The sequence below is a fragment of the Equus caballus genome, chromosome 10 (genome assembly GCF_041296265.1).
Source record: "Equus caballus isolate H_3958 breed thoroughbred chromosome 10, TB-T2T, whole genome shotgun sequence".
NCBI classification, from domain to species: domain Eukaryota; kingdom Metazoa; phylum Chordata; class Mammalia; order Perissodactyla; family Equidae; genus Equus; species Equus caballus.
The window spans coordinates 73468927-73486007 of record NC_091693.1 but is presented as its reverse complement, the minus strand read 5'-3'; the positions used below and the strand labels follow the sequence as shown (position 1 = coordinate 73486007).

The 17081-nt window shown below is 38.4% G+C and overlaps 1 protein-coding gene across 1 annotated transcript in view; it reads right to left on the bottom strand.

The window, feature by feature from the left end:
* The window catches only part of NUS1 (NUS1 dehydrodolichyl diphosphate synthase subunit), a 29117-nt gene that overhangs the window by 9695 nt on the left and 2341 nt on the right, over positions 1–17081 (bottom strand). Inside the window, exons 2-3 of the mRNA XM_001504161.7 lie at positions 4653–4778; positions 3592–3741 (exon numbers count right to left, since the gene is read on the bottom strand). Of these exons, the coding sequence (XP_001504211.3) occupies positions 3592–3741; positions 4653–4778 (276 nt within the window). The remainder of the gene's footprint in view (positions 1–3591; positions 3742–4652; positions 4779–17081) is intronic.

Sequence of the window (17081 nt, the reverse complement as noted above, 5' to 3'; positions counted from 1 at the left end):
AATTTAAGCAAAATGGTGAAAGACCTAGACACTGAAAACTAGAAGACACTGAAAGACAGACAAGATAACATAAAGAAATGGAAAGATATTCCATGCACATGGATTGGAAGAATAAACATAGTTAAAATGTCCATATTACCTAAAGCAATCTACAGATTCAATGCAATCCCAATCAGAATCCCAATGACTTTCTTCACAGAAATAGAACAAAGAATCCTAAAATTTATATGGAACAACAAAAGGCCCAGAATAGACAAAGCAATCCCGAGGAAAAAAAACGAAGCTGGAGGCATCACAATGCCTGACTTCAAAATATGCTACAAAGCTATAGTAATCAAAACAGCATGGGGGCCGGCCCGGTGGCACAGCGGTTAAGTGCGCACCTTCCGCTTCAGCAGCCTGGGGTTCGCCGGTTCAGATCCTGGGTGTGGATACGGCACTGCTTGGTAAGCCATGCTGTGGTAGGTGTTCCACATATAAAGTAGAGGAAGATGGGCACGGATGTTAGCTCAGGGCCAGTCTTCCCCAGAAAAAAGAGGAGGATTGGCAGATGTTAGCTCAGGGCTAATCGTCGGGGAAAAAAAAACCTAGCATGGTATTGGCACAAAAATGGACACATACGTCAATGGAACAGAAGCGAGAGCCCAGAAATAAAACCACACAGCTAATCTTTAACAAAGGAGCCAAGAACATACAACGGAGAAAGGAAAGTCTCTTCAATAAATGGGGTTGGGAAAACTGGACAGCTACATACAAAATAGTGAAAGTAGACCACTATCTTACACCATACACAAAACTAACTCAAAATGGATTAAAGACTTGAATGTAAGATCTAAAACCATAAACTCCTAGAAGAAAATACAGGCAGTACATTCTCTTACATCAGTCTTAGCATCTTTTCAAATACTGTGTCTACTCAGACGAGAGAAACAAAAGAAAAAAATAAACAAATGGGACTACATCAGACTAAAAAGCTTCTGCAAGGCAAAGGAAATCAGGAACAAAATGAAAAGACAATCCACGAACTGAGAGAAAATATTTTCAAATTATATATCCAACAAGGGGTTAATTTCCAAAATATATAAAGATCTCATACAATGCAACAACAAAAAAACAAACAACCTGATCAAAAAATGGGCAAAAGATAGAAACATTTTTCCAAAGAAGATATACAGATGGCCAACAAGCACATGAAAAGATGCTCACCATCACTAATTATTAGGGAAATGCAAATCAAAACTACAATGAGATATCACCTTACATCTGTCAGAACGGCTATAATTGCCAAGACAAAAAAATAACAAATGTTGGAAAAGACGTGGAGAAAACGGAACCCTCATGCACTGCTGGTGGGAATGCAAACTGGGGCAGCGACTATGGAAAACAGTATGGCGGAGTCAGTCCCCTGACCAAGTGGTTAACTTCGTGCGCTCACCTTTGGCAGCCCAGGGTTTCGCCAGTTCAGATCCTGGGTGTGGACATGGCACCACTCACTAGGCCATGCTGATGTGGCGTCCCACACAGCATAATAGAGGGACCTACAACTAGAATATATAACTATGTACTGGGGGCTTTAGGGAGAAGAAGGTGGGAAAAAAAAAAAAACAGTACGGAGATTTCTCAAAAGATTAAAAATAGAAATACCATATGACCCAGCTATTCCACTACTGGGTATTTATCCAAAGAACTTGAAATCAACAATTCAAAGACACTTATGCACCCCTATGTTCAGTGCAGCATTATTCACAATAGCCAAGATGTGGAAGCAACCCAAGTGCCCATCAACTGATGAATGGATAAAGAAGATGTGGTATATGTACACAATGGAATACTACTCAGCCATTAAAAAAAGACAAAATCGTCCCATTTGACACACGGATAGATCTTGAAGGTATTATGTTAAGTGAAACAAGCCAGACAGAGAAAGACAAACACCACATGATTTCCTCATATGTGGAAGATAATCACGTGGATAAAGAAAACAGATTCGTGGTAACCAGAGGGGAAGGGGGTTGGGCAAAACGGGTAAAGGGGCACATATGTATGGTGATGGACAAAAATTATACTACTGGTGGTGAGCATGACACAGTCTATACAGAAACTGATAAACTATAAGGTACACCTGAAATTTCACAATGTTATAAACCCTTATAACTTCAAGAAAATAATTGGAAAAAAAACCCAGAAAATTTACAGCAAAAAGTTCCTAGGGGGCTCTACAGAGAATAAGGAAACTAAAGGCTTTTGATAAGCAGTTGAAGAAAAATAAATAAAATATTCTATTTGGTGTAACACGACCAATACAGTGGTATATTTGGTATAACATAATAGAAGGAACACTGAAAAAGGAGTCATGGATGACAGTAAGATTATATTCTTGGGATTGCTTCCTAAATAGCTCTTGAGTTAAACTTAGTAAGTTCAAACTAAAAAGAAAGAGGGAGAGGGAAAGTGTGGTACTTTAACATAATAAAAAATACATATTTGGTCTTTTGTCCCAGGTTCCTGGCACAGAGCTCCTAAAACCCTTGGAATTTCCCTAGTGATAGGGGTGAGGGAAGCATCTTTTGTTATTCGTAAGCTCCCTTCAACCCTACCAGAGTTTATATTAACGAGGTGACTCTTGGTAGGCCCCTATACAGCTTCAGGATGGGGGCTGGTTGCCAGAGGAATCAACCATGTGATTTAGAGGGTTAGAACTTTCAGCCCCACCCTCGATGTCCAGGTAGGAGAGAGGAGCTGGAGATTGAGTTTAGTCACTAACAGCCCATGATTTAATCAATCATGCAGAGGTAATGGAACCTCCATAAAAATCCCTGGAGGACAGGGTTTGGAGAGCTTCCAGGTTGAACACACAGAGGTGCTCAGAGGGTGGCAGACCTGAAGAGGGCATGGCTACGTGATCCCTATATGAAACGGTGCATTACCTCACTCACCCACCCCGCCTGCCCCCACCACTACTTTGCCCTATAGATCTCTTACATTTGGCTGTTTCTGAGTTGTATCCCTTACAATAAACTGGTAAACCTAAGTAAAGTGGCTTCCTGAGTTCGGTGAATCATTATAGAAAATTACCAAACCTTAGGAGGGAGTCATGGGAACCTCCATTTACAGTCGGTTGCTCAGAAGTACAGGTGGCTAGAGAATTGAACTGGCATCTGAAGTGGGGGCAGTCTTGTATGACCGAGCCCTTAAATTTGTAGAGTCTGACACTAACTCCAGGTAGTTAATATGGAATTGAACTGAACTGCTGGACATTCAGGTGGCGTCGAGAATTAAGAGAAATTCATTGTCAGTGTAGGAAAACATCCCGGAGGGAGGAAACCTGACAAGTAGAAGTCCTACTTTCAGGAATATTCATCCCTCCCCCTAAAAATCCTTAAGTCCTCTCATTTACCATGCAAGTGAGTTGACAGCAAATTTCATTATCTCAAAACCATTTTCATGTGTAGGTCTTCAAACTTCAGAAACACAACAAGTACAACAATAACAACAAAAAGATCAGGCCTTCTAGTGCGAAAGGAACCTAGATGTCCTCCTTCATACTGCATCCTTGCGGGACAAAACCAAAAACAAACACACATGACTTACTAAGCAAACTGTCTAACATAGCTACATCCAAATCTGTGGATTTCTTTTGCTGCTGGGCTACTAACTGGCAAAAGTCCTGAGCAGCTCTCACAATATCTGCTTTTCCATCTTCTGGGGACAGCACCTTCACTGCCGATTGGCAATTTAAAACTGGAGGAAAAAACAAAGAAGACATTAAAAAAAAACACCCTCATCCAGATATATTTCAAAGTCAGGTTCAAGAAATACAAACTTCAGACCAAAATAAAGGTACAGTTTTTATAGTAAACAAGAATTGTTTAAGACTTTCAATTTCAAGATCAAAACATACTTAACTACTCTCCTCTGAAAAGACCCACATATCACATTTGTATATATATTTAAATACTGCCTTCTTTCCAAATGCTCAGAAAGCCCTTATACCTGTGAGTAAATCCTCTAGAAAATAGGAATTTTAATTATAGGGTAAACTATAATTTCCACTCGTCTCAAACACCATTTACAATTATAGTACAGTTAGCAGTAAGACAGGAGAGAAGATAAAAATAACAATTGTAGGAAAAAAATGTGTTTCAATGGAATATGCATTGTCTATAGTACACACATCCACCTTATCAAATTCTGATTCTATGGAAGCTATTTTACAATTGATAGGATACTAGGTAAGTGATAGCAATGCCAAATTTTTGTCTGGTAGAGGTTCAATTATCCTCCCCCTAACCTCACAGAAAAACCAGTTTTGCCTCTCTTTACATATTCATTTCAATATTCTTGATCTAGAAATGCATCCCTTCTTTGGATTCTTTTTTGAATCAGTATAAAATCTGCCTGGTTCCTAGTTGTTTGAGTTAAATAAAATCTTCAAAGTGTTTTTTTTAGTATCTATGAGTCATGATTTCATCATTTTCTGAAAATTATATATTAACAAGATGAAGAAAGAAAAATCTAAATCTGATGATTAGAAGTGTTGACAATAAAGACTAATAGAGCAAAATTATTGAATAAATAAATGAGCGACAGAATTTGCCTTGAAACACAAACATATCTGCATGTTAGCTATTCAACTTTACATTCATGCTTACCTTGATCATCTTTGTCATTACTATTTGCAAACTCTGGTGAGTATTTGGAACAATCTAAGCCCAGAAGTTCCTGCTGTTGTTTTAAAATTTCATCCATCAACCTGGAATTATTTCTTTTGAAAATACCTTAAAAAGAAAAAAAGCAAGTAAATCCCAACTAGGTTAATTTATCCTCTTCAATAATTAATGGATGCTTGTTGTGAAAACAACACTGGATTTAGAACTGAATTCCAAATGAAGCAGTGATGACTAATTCTAAACTAGAATCTAAAAGGAAAACATGACCACAAAACTTTATTAATACAAGAGTCTGGCTTCAGGCTAAAGTCAAAAAAAGGATGGGGTAACTACTTAAGTGTCAATATGAATATGATAGAAATTTAGACCCAGAAGGAAATTTTAAGAGATCATTTACTTGACATCTTTATTTACAAATTAACAAACTGAGACCCAATATCCTTAAGAGACTTATCCAAAAATTTATAACTGCAGCAGTGGTCTCTAGCCGCAGAGCGCATATCTTCCAGACTCCCAGTCTAATGTAATTTCCGTGCAGATTTACTATGTGCATTCAATACTACTACCTCAATTTGATTAGTTTTTTCAATGGTAAGAGGGACTAACATGAATTACGTAAAAAGTAGAAGCCAGACAAAACTAACAAACCCAAAATTTAGTAAATTCAAACAAAACATAGAAATATACCACATAAAACTGTTTTTGATCCTCTAATCATGCACAGAAAATTTAACATTATCTACCACCATGTCACTGAGAAAGAGGAAGGAACTATGAGACATATATTTAATATAAAACTAATATAGAGACCTGTAACTAACAACAAGCAACAAGTTTTTGGCATTTTCAGAGAGGCCAGCCTTCTAATGGCCATTGTCTTTTTGACCCTTATCAAGTGTTCTTCTCTGTCAGATCTGAGTTTAAAACATTTCAAAGATTAACTGGGAGACAGAACATAGCAAATATATATAAAATAGCACAGAATGCGCTGCATATGCTGTACACAAATGCCAACATGGCAGTATATGTGTAACAGCAGTTCAAAGATAAAAGTAGTCTCCTTTGGTAGGGAAAGGCTTTGTAAAACAAGCAAGACTTAAGCTGAGCTGATCTCAGAAAGTTACAGAGAAGAAAATGGAGAGGATATCTGAATGGAGAAAATGCTTAAGAAAGAACACTGAACTCTCACAGACAGACAAATGCTGCTGGTACAAAGGACCTGAGAAAAGGAGCAAAGGAATAGGTCTAATTTTCACTTCATTTTGCCTACCCACTGGGTAACCAATGATTTCTGAACAATGTGGAAATGTATATCTTAGGAAAATTAATGTAGCAACGGTACAGAGAAAGCCAGGCAACAAACTACTGCAGTAGTCCATACATAATTTGATGAAGCAACGGAAAAGGATTCACTACAAAGGAAGAATTGAGCAAATAAAGAGCATGACTTAATTACAGGTGAAGATGGAAAATTCCAGGGCTTTAATTCTGGGTAACAGAAAATGATAACATTTTTTTAAAGTAGAGAAATTCTACAAAGAGAACTGGTTTGAAGGAAAAAAGTTTAGTTTTAGATAGCTGAGGATAGAGTATTTAGGTGGGGGTCACTGTAAAAGTGATTAAGAGACACGAGGGAAGGATGTTCTAAAGAGGACAAATAACACTGTGTGGGTAGGGATCTTACCTGTTTTGCTTACCAGGGGCTAACATAGGGCCTAGCACAGAACAGACACTCAACAATTAAATGTCTGCTGAAAGAAGGCGAAGACGACAGGTCAGAGACTGGCTGGCGGATTGGGAAAGGCCTCTTTAGGGTAAGTGACATTTCAGCTGGCCGGTGAAGAATTAGGAGAATTTTGCAGGGGTGGGCTAGGAAGGCAACATAACAATGGGTGAGGGATGGAGGTGCAGATGTACATTTAGGAGTCATCCTCCTTAAGGTAAGATGGTAAGTAAATACACACACGAGACGACAAATAAGATTTCCAAAGGTAAAGGAGTATACATGGAGAAGAGCAGCGGGCTAAGGATGTGGCTCCTTACAAAAGCCACAATCATAGACTCTAAGCTTGGAAATAAAGAAGAGAACATTTTGTAACACCCATATCCAGAGCAGGATTAAACAAAAAAATATATTCCCAAATACAAAGAAAATTTTTAAAGGAAAGTGATTAATATCAGGAGCTATTTGATAAACAATGTTTAGAACAGTTTCATAGCAATACAGATGTATGGGATATAATCATCACCCTCAAGTCAAACATAAAATTCACATGAATGATACAAAAGCATATACTACAAAACAGCATATAAATATATAATGTGTTAGAAGATTTCCAATTACCTATGCAAGAAAAAAATAATTTAGACCACACTTTGGTCTATATTGCAGGTATAAATTACGGAAGGCACATGAATTTCAAAATTTTTTAAATTTAAAAACATAAAATCTCCACAACACTACTGCCAGGACATATGAGTTTACTAAAAATAAAATGTTAAATAAATCTATTTCGGGGCCGGCGTAGTGGTTAGGTTGGCATGCTCTGCTTTGGCAGCCCGGGGTTCACAGGTTCAGATCCTGGGCCACATACCAGATAGAGGAAGACTGGCACAGACGTTAGTTCAGTGCCAATCTTCCTCTCCAAAAATCAATCAATCAATCAATTTGTCCTACGAACTAACACTTATTCATTTTAATAGTAGCAACACTAGGAACCCTTGCTTTTGTCTTTTCACATCACAATGATCCCTTCCTTTGATATGCTAAAAAGACCCATGCTTCAATTCTCACCAATTCACTCATCTTTACCTTTGCCTCCAGTTTAAATTGGGAAAGTTTTTAGGAACTCCTGCTGTCTCCAAGGCAATGGATGACAATCTTCATCACCAAACTGGTCACCACCTTTTCTCAATCTTTATCTTTTCCTTCTCAACCTTTCTGAAGTATTACCATCAATGACCACCCTGCTTCCTTCTCAAAGATCCCACCCTCATTCAAGCTCATCTGAATGTCCTCTCCTGGTTCAACTCCCAATCTGCTCCTTGAATGGCTCCTTCTCACTCTGCACTGAATCCTTTTCCTCCCTCCACCCTAAGTGCAGACTACTCCTCAGAGCTCTTACCTCTGCCCTCTCTTTCTGTCCCTGTGTTCCTCCATCTCTGATTCTAGTCACTCACAGGACTTTAAAACCATTCAGGACCAAGACAAGGGGAAGATGAGTGAGACAAAATTTAAGGGGACACCAAAAGAATCAGTAATTAAGATAAATAATAACAATGCAATATCTTTAGAATCTTAAAATTAATGCAAAACATCTATGCTGGACAAAACATTAAAATTTTAAGTAAAAACAGGATCAGTATTTGGTTCCTAACATTTCAAGTTCATTCAAACATTTAATCCTACCTACAAGTTGTGTAAGCATCTGAAAATGAACAAATCTAAAACCTGGTAGCTTATCTTTTAAAGCTAGCCCTCAAACATATATTACATCAAGTTAAGAAAATATATATAGAACAGTAAATAAGTGTAAAACTCATCTGCACTTAGGGACAAGGCCTGGAAGAGAAGAGGCAATATGAGAACGATAAACGCAAAAGGGTGACGAGACAATACGTGACTTAAAATCATAACTGCTATAAGTTGTTCATATAATTTTTTAAAAAACAGACCTTTTTCTTGTTGCTCTATTTCTAATAAAGGCATCACCACCTGCCCAGTCACCCAGGCATCTCCTCTACTCTCTAGCATTATAACCGCCACCCCGCCCCGACCAGTGCCCTGTTAATATGCTAAACCCACATAATAATCTACAGCAATATTTCCTTTTGTCCATTGTCTCCACTATTTCAAGTAACGGTCTTCTTCTTTATAATATTAAAGAAATATAAAAAGTACCTTCTACTGGGTCTTCCTGCCCCTTCTAGTAGGTATCACTAGATTAACTACCAGATTAACCTTCTTTGGGTACATCTTCAATCCTGGCACATTCCAACTTTTAATATCTTCGATGGCTCCCCAAATGCTTAAAGTATTAAGAACAAACTGCTCAGATCAGCATTAACATTCCAGCCTACGCTTCCACACTTGAGGGGGGGGGGGGGGGGGCGGAAATAACTCATGTTTATGAAATAAATGAAACTTTCTATTTCTGTGTAATACTCTACCCCCAGCAAATCAGACTGCCTATGTTCCCCTACAAAACACATGGAGTGACTCCAACTTCCGCCCTTTGTTCTGTTACCTTCCCAGCCCCACATCTGTAAAATTCTAATTCTTCACAGACCAGCTGGAATGTCACTTACCCTCAAGAGGCCTTTCTCAGTCTGCCAGCCAGATGTGCCCCATTCCCCCGACTCACCTCACCCCCTCCAAATGCACACATTTAGTTCAAACTCCTTAATAAATCAATAGTCTACTTTTTATTATAGTTAGAGCTTAACCCCTCTACTGAAGTGTAGTCTACCTGTGAATTTGTGTCTTACTCATCTCTTTTCTCCTAAGCCACCTTCCACACAGCAGGAGTTCAATGTTTATTTAATAAACTGAATTATCAGTGCACAAAGCGCCGCCCAACAACAACAAAACCCAAAGGGACATGTCATTGAATGGAATTTTTCAGGTTTCCAGGAACCTCTCACTTCCTTACTGCACACACGCAGAAACTCTATTAAAAAGGAAGACTATTACAGAGGCACAGTTACAAAGTATCTTTTATAAAGAAGACTTTCATAAAGTTATTTTAAACAGTACCTCTGTCTTGGCTGATTTGGATGAAAAGATGAAACAAAAAAGTATTCTTTCTGAGAAGTACTAAATGTGTAGATAAGACATGATCAGCAAGATGATTCCTGATACCTCACAGTTTGACCCCAATCCAGCAATATGATTATACTCTACGGTACTTATCTCACTTCTCCAGAAACAGTATTATCAGCTTACAATTCTCTTCAGGACTCAAAGTCTACACATATACCCTCCACATGACATACAAGAAATACAACAAGCTATATAAGCGTGCCTTTGACTGAGATAGGCAATTCCTCTAGCAATATCATAGTATATGTGGAGATTCTTTTTCTCATATCATAATTCATCTTGTTTGCCTTCACAGAACCTAAAGTCAAAATGATGTAATAAAAGTAAAAAAACTATCACAAAAGTTGAAACTACATATACTATGATATCAGATTTTACTCAGAGTTTGAATGTTACCAAAAAAGCTCACTTTGCTGGTGGGTGAAAAATGGATTATATAGGGGTCAGAATAGAAATGAAGACCAATCAAAGGGCTACAGCAGTAATCCAGGTGAAGGATAATGATAACTCAAACTTGGGTGGCTGCAAAGAACTAAAACGTGGCAAATTTAGGACATATTCTAGAAGAAAGACCAAGGAGGCCTGTTGATAGATTACAGGTGGGACATGATACCATGTAGGAGATGACTCACATATGACATCTAAGTGATTAGCTTGAGCAACTGATTGGAAGGAAGCAGTATTTTGTGAGATGGGAAAACTGTGAGTGACGCAGGTTTGGGGAGAAAAAAATTCAAGAGTGCTGTTTTGGACATGTTAAGTATTTGAGATGCTAATAAAATAAAAGTAGAGGTGTTAGGCAGGGAGTTGGACACAGGAGCCTGGAATTATGGGAGAGATCAGGACTGGAGATACTAAGCATACAGATGATATATAAAGCCAAGGGATTAGAAAAATCATCTAGGATAGGGATCGGCAAAGTACTCCTACTGGAACACAACCAAGCCCATTCACTTATGGCTGCTTTCTGGCTACATCGGAAGAGTTGAGTGACAGGGACCATACAGCACTAAACCTAAAACATTTACTAGCTGGCCCTTTGTGACCCCCGATCTAGAAGACAGAGTGAACAACACAAAGACAAGGGCAGACACACAGCACAAAATTCTAGGACACCCCAACATATAGAAGTGGAGCAAATGAGGAGAAGCTAGACATAAGGCTCAGAAGGAAGAGGCAGTGAGACAGGAAGAAATCCAACCACACGAAACATCATGGAAGCCAAGAGAGAAGATACTTCAAAGACAGTGGAATTAAGCATGCCCTATCCACCTTTTAGATGATACAGTGTATTCAGGCCCTTTATTGGAGTCTTTAAAAAATCTTTGCTATATTAGTTAAAATGACATTTTAGACTTATTTATAGGTTTCACTATTTCATCTAAACTTACACTCCAGTATGTACATGTTAACTGAGTAATAAAGCCATAAGATACATACTTTTTTCAAATTAAGGGAACCAAGTAACAAGGAGTTTAATTAGCCAAGTATTTAGGCAGTAAATCTTATCTGTATCCCTTAAACATAGCTTCTTTTAAAATTTATGCAAAATGATCAATTCTATAAAATGAGACTCCTAAAATATGTGTTAAACATATCTCCTTTTAAATCTGAAGTTAGAATTTTTACTATGGTTAGTCCTTGCCTTCTATAGAAAGAGATTTTTAAAGATCTATCTAGGGGCGGGCTCTGTGGTGTACTGGTCAAGTTCGGCATGCTCCACTTCAGCAACCCGGGTTCACGGGTTCAGATCCCAGGCATGGACCTATGCCACTTGTCAGCCATACTGTGGCAGCAACCCACAGACAAAAATAGAGGAAGACTGGCACAGACGTTAGCTCAGGACGAATCTTCCACAGCAGAAAAGAAAAAAAGAAAGAAACAAAGACAAATTAACAGCAAGAATTTATAAGGACAAGAGAAGGAAAAGGGAGAAAAGTGAGATAAACACTGAAACAATCTCTCTTAGTTATAAAGCATTTCACCAGCTATGGAATTAAAGTAACACTTCTTTATAAATAAATGCCCAACCTTCAAAATAGCCTACCTTGTTTCTTTTTAAACTAGACACCTACATAAGTTTCCTATGGTTATCCTCATTTAATTCTCTAACAATCCAATAATACCACTATTAGAGGCAATCATCAGAGAAGAAAACATATGCTTATGGAGCAATTATTTAAAATGAAAAAAAAGTCTACCATTAAAATTTTACATGACTGAAGTAATCATAACAAAATAAATCTTGTAAGCCATTAAACAATTTTATTTCAAGAGAGAGCCCCAGGATCCCTCACAGAACAACAATCATACTGGAATTAGCATGCTATAGCAATGAAGCAGATATGTGTAATGGTGGCACAGTATAATGGAATGAGTGCTGGGTTTGAAGTCCCAGCTCTTCAGCAAGAGATGTGTAAAACGAACAAGCCACGTGGGCTTTCTCGGCCTCTGGCTGCACATTTTAAAAATGAGAATATCTTCACAGATTCTGCTTGCTTGACAAAGAAATAGTTCAATACAGAGAAAGAGCTCCATAAAATTAAATTCAGTTGATTAAAAAAGTAAAGTGTGAGCGGCTTGCCCATGACCAAGTGGTTAAAGTTCCGTGCACTCAGTTTTGGTGGCCCAGGTCCATGGGTTCAGATCCCAGGCAATGACCTACTCCACTCATCAGCCATGCTGTGGAGGCATCCCACATACAAAGTAGAGGAAGACTGGCACAGATGTTAGCTCAGGGCTAATATTCCTCAAGCGAAAAAAAGAGGAAGATTGGCAATGCGCTTTAGCTCAGGGTGAATCTTCCTCACCAAAAAATAAAAAAAAAAAGTAAAGTGTGTCCTATGACTCACCCGATGAACATTTATGTAAGTGGTATGAAGAAAACTCTATTTGCCTTTATATATCTTCTACAAATCATTTCTGTCACCTGTACATAGTACTTTACCAAGGCTTTAAGATAACCTAACATAATCAGGAATAGTACTAAGAGTGACTGCATTGTGGTCACATTCTTTTACCAACGTAAGTCAGTATAGCACAATAGTTAAGTACAAAAGCTTTGGAAATAAATTCTGGTTCAAATTCTAGATTTGCTCCTTATTAGATATGGGTTCTTGGATTTCTAAGTCTCAGTTTCTTGATTTGTAAACCTGCTAAGAATTTAATGGACTTCTTTGCATAGTATCTGGTACATACTAAGAGTTCAACAAAGAGTATTCATTACTATTAAGTAAAGGTTTATTTTCATACACAGACCCCGTACTACGGTTAAACAAAAGGGTACTCAGAGAATAGGGTCATCCCAAAAGTTAACAAAAGGAGGACAGAGCTTTTCAGAGACAGAGCAAAACTGGGGATGGAACAGTCAAGAGAGGCCGCCTAGGAGGTGATAGTCAGAAAGGACACACCAGGATTGATGATAGCCTTTTGACAGGAAGCTAGCCCTTTGGCAGAAAAAGGAGAAGAGGATATTCCACAATGCTAAGATAAATGTGAAATTCTGTACAGAAGCAAACTACACAAAGGTGAACATTGGGAATAGAATGCTCCCTTATATGAGTTTTCACAGGAAGGAAGACAAGTTCTCCAGTTTGTATTGTTTGGTACATCAAAATTTATATTTGGACTTTTTACACTCTGGCAACTCTACATTTCAACATAAGGAGACCAAAAGTTAATAAAATCATACTTTGCAATAGGATCTGTGTCACTGTGCCAAATAAGTAAACTAGGGCATACTATGTTCTTCTTCCTCCATTATTTTAAGGCTTCTGGGTATTTGTTTTGGGAAACAAATTACAACTCAGTTCATTATTCTTATCTATAAGAAATGCAGCCCTTCTTTCTATTCGAGTAATACATATTGACTACCCATTACATGTATAACGTCAAGGTACACTCTCTATGAGAAACAAAAATGAGACGGATAGATAGCACCTTTGGAGCTTACAATCTAGCAAGAAAATTCAAGCACATACGCATATGTCTACTGCTTTACAAAACAGAGAATGGAAGTACCTTTAGAGATGTACAAAATTCTAAGGAGAATCAAGGATAGAGCAAGATTAGGAATGGAACAGTGAAGAGAGACTACCTAAGAGGTGACAGCTAGGACGGACTTACAAGGATCAACAATAGCCTTCTGACACATAGACAGTCATTTGTGAGGAAAAAGAGATGAAGACACTCCAGGAGGAGGAAACATCAAGTAACCTAATTACGGCTGTAAGCAAAAGGCTTTTCAAATAGGGAGAAATAGGTTGGGAAGTCTGAGAACAAACTGCTCAGACCTTTTTAATGCTAGTGTGAGAGATTTTGTACCCAAAAAACCATTTCATAATTCACCTAGTATGGATTTACAACTATGGAAGTAACACTAAAAAGAGTGCCACACAAGATTGCTATTGTCTTGTTACTGAATTCTCATATAGAAGGCAATGCCTTATTCTAAATCACTCCAATTTATAGTAAGTAATATTAAGACCCACCCCATATTATCCTCACTCATGAAAAGGAACATGAAGGTTGAATAATTTGATGTAAGGCAAGTAGCAAAGCATCCTTTGATTTGTGTTACAGTTAAACTTCAGTGTGCAGATATATTATATAGATAGCTCGATAAAAATGGAGATGCTCAGATCCCACTCCCCTAATTCAGTCTGATCAATAATTGTGTTGAATCTGTATTTTTTTCATAAGCATCCCCAATGACTCATTCACAGATAGTCCACAGACCATGTTTTGAAAAATACCATCCTACAGCAAGGTTCCCAGCATGGCACCAATACAACCAGGCAATATGAACAGGTTAGATAATAATACATATTAATTATGAAGATAATAATACATATTATTATCTAGACGTGGATCTAGGCATACTTCAAATCAGACCCAGGCAAGCACAGCACCCCGAAGGCCATAGCACCAAAAGCCCCCAAACTCCAGTTTTTGTACCATCCCAATTATGGTCATTTCTTAAATTATAATCATGTAGACAAAACAGTCAAATCTTACCGGAATTCTGAGCTCAAGACATTCCTGAGAAAACAACTTCAATTTCTGAAAGATGAAAGAATTACTGGCAGAAATTACTACAATCAAGAAACATTGCAGGGCAATGAAAATAAAAAGAGCAGTTTGCTGGCAGAGGCAAACCAAGGTAATTACCGATGGATTTTTTAGTCCAAAAAGTACATATAATCTAGATCCAACTACAGCCAGCCCTGGTGTTCTAGTGGTTAGGCTTCAGCACTCTTATCACCATGGCTCAGGTTCGTTTCGGGATGAGGGAATCACACCACCCATCTGTCAGGTGCTGTACTGTGGAGGCTGCGTGTTACTGTGATGCTGAAAGCTATGCCACTGGTATTTCAAATACCAGCAGGGTCACCCACAGTGGTTGGTTTCAGCAGAGCTTCCAGACTAAGACAGACTAGGAAGAAGGATCTGGCCACCCACTTCCAAAAAAGTGACCACAAAAACTCTATGAATAGCTGCGGAGTATTGTCTGATATAGAGCTGGAAGATGAGAGGATGGTGCAAAAAGACCAGGCAGAGTTCCAGGGTCACTAGGAGTTGGAATCAACCTGACAGCACGAACAACAAAGATCCAACTATAATCAGAATGAATACTCATTTAAATACAAATTCTTGGATGAAGGGTATATAGGACAGGAGAAATAGAAGGTGGTACAGTAGCTTATCTCCAAGATGGCTGCCATCATTCCCCCCGACCCCACCCCTTCTGTATAAGCCATTTTCTAATTGAGAGGTAAAGTCTGTTTCTCCATTTTCTTAATTTTGGGCAGACCGGTGACTTCTCAGACAAAGAGAATACAGCAGAAGTAACAGTGGATGATTTTGTAAGCTAGGTCATAAGAAGCCTTGTAGCTTTGACGTGTGGCTAAGTCTCTGGGAACACACCCTGGGGAAAGCTGACTACCTGTAACAAGTCTGACTACCCTGAGGCCACTGGTAAATAAGGAAACCCAAGTTGGCCATGTGGAAAGACCATGTGAAGACAGATGACCCACCTAGCCTCATTTATTCCAGCCATCACAAACCACAAACCAGACGTATGAGGAGAAACCTTTAAGTCTCAGCTACTCTCTGACTGTAACCTTATAAGTGGGACCAACACTAAGGAAAAAATGCCCAACTGAATTGTGTTTTAAAATACTGTACTTGGTGGTAGACTACAAAGTAACAAATAACCAGAACAGTTGCCCAAGGCTTCATCCTACCTCATTTCTCAACTTTTCATTAGTCACAAGCCGCATAATGACATTTCAGTAAACAACAGACCACATATACCATAGTGGTCCCATTAGATTAGTACCCTAGAGCCTAGGTGTGTAGTAGGCTACACCATCTAGGTCTGTGTAAGTGCACTCTATGATGTTCACACAACGAAATCACCTAATGATGCATTTCTCAGAACATATCCCTGTCATTAAAAGATCCAGGACTATACATAAACTTACCTATTGTATTTACTGTTCCCAACACATTACTCAATGTTGCTGTTCAAGCTAGTCTAATGGGAATGTTGCCATGATGAATTCCCCATTCACACACACACACACAACACTATACTGTTCATGCTAATCCAAATTCTACCTATTTTTGCAAGGTGTAGCTCAGGTGTCACCGCCTTCCTTACTACAGACATGGGGGCAACCCTGCTCCTCAAGGATTTTCCTCTTCTTCTCTGCTCAGATAAAGTCTCTGCCACTCGCTAACATTTATATATTAGCTTGCATTAATTTTTAGTAGATAACCCTAACTTGTGTGTACACTCTTTAAGAGATACCATTTCTTGTACTCCTTTGTATCCCAGAGCTTTAGACCACCGTAGGTACTCAATAAATGTAATATTTATGAGTACGCCCACAGGCTTTTTTTTAATAAGTTAAATATCTATATAGAAATAAGCTTAAATAAAAGTTTGTTTTGGAGAACTGAATAAAGCTTAAATATTTGTATTTCCCCTGAAAAGGGACAATTTTTCTCACATATCCACACGGCTTGCTCCCTCACCTCTTTCAGGTCTATCCTCAAGTCACTGAGGCCTTCTTTGGCCACCATCTATTAAAACTGCACCCATTCCACCACCACTGACTTTCAACATGCCCATCTCCTTTCTCTGCTTTATTTTTCCTCATTGCACTTATGATCTAACATACCACACATTTCACTCATTTGCAGTATTTGTCACACTTCCACTAAGACGTCAGTTCTGGGAGCAGCGGGATTTTTGTTTGTTTTGATCACTGCTGCACCCCATGACCAGAGTAGTAGCTGGTACTACACAGATGCCCTACTGTCACCTGTTAAAAGAAGGAATGAATGAATCAAAACCCAAAATGGCTGAATCGGAAGTCTCTTATTTCAAACAATGAAATTATCCCTTATCTCTTAAAAAATAATTAAAACTGCTTTTGCAGTAGGACACAAAGTGCTCTAAGTCCATTCATGGAACATGCTCCTTAAAACGCCTTTTGGTTATCAGTCAATAGTTGCTTAGCTTGATTTCTTCCTTTTCATTACCAATCATTTTTCTTTTAGCAAATATGACACAGGCTATT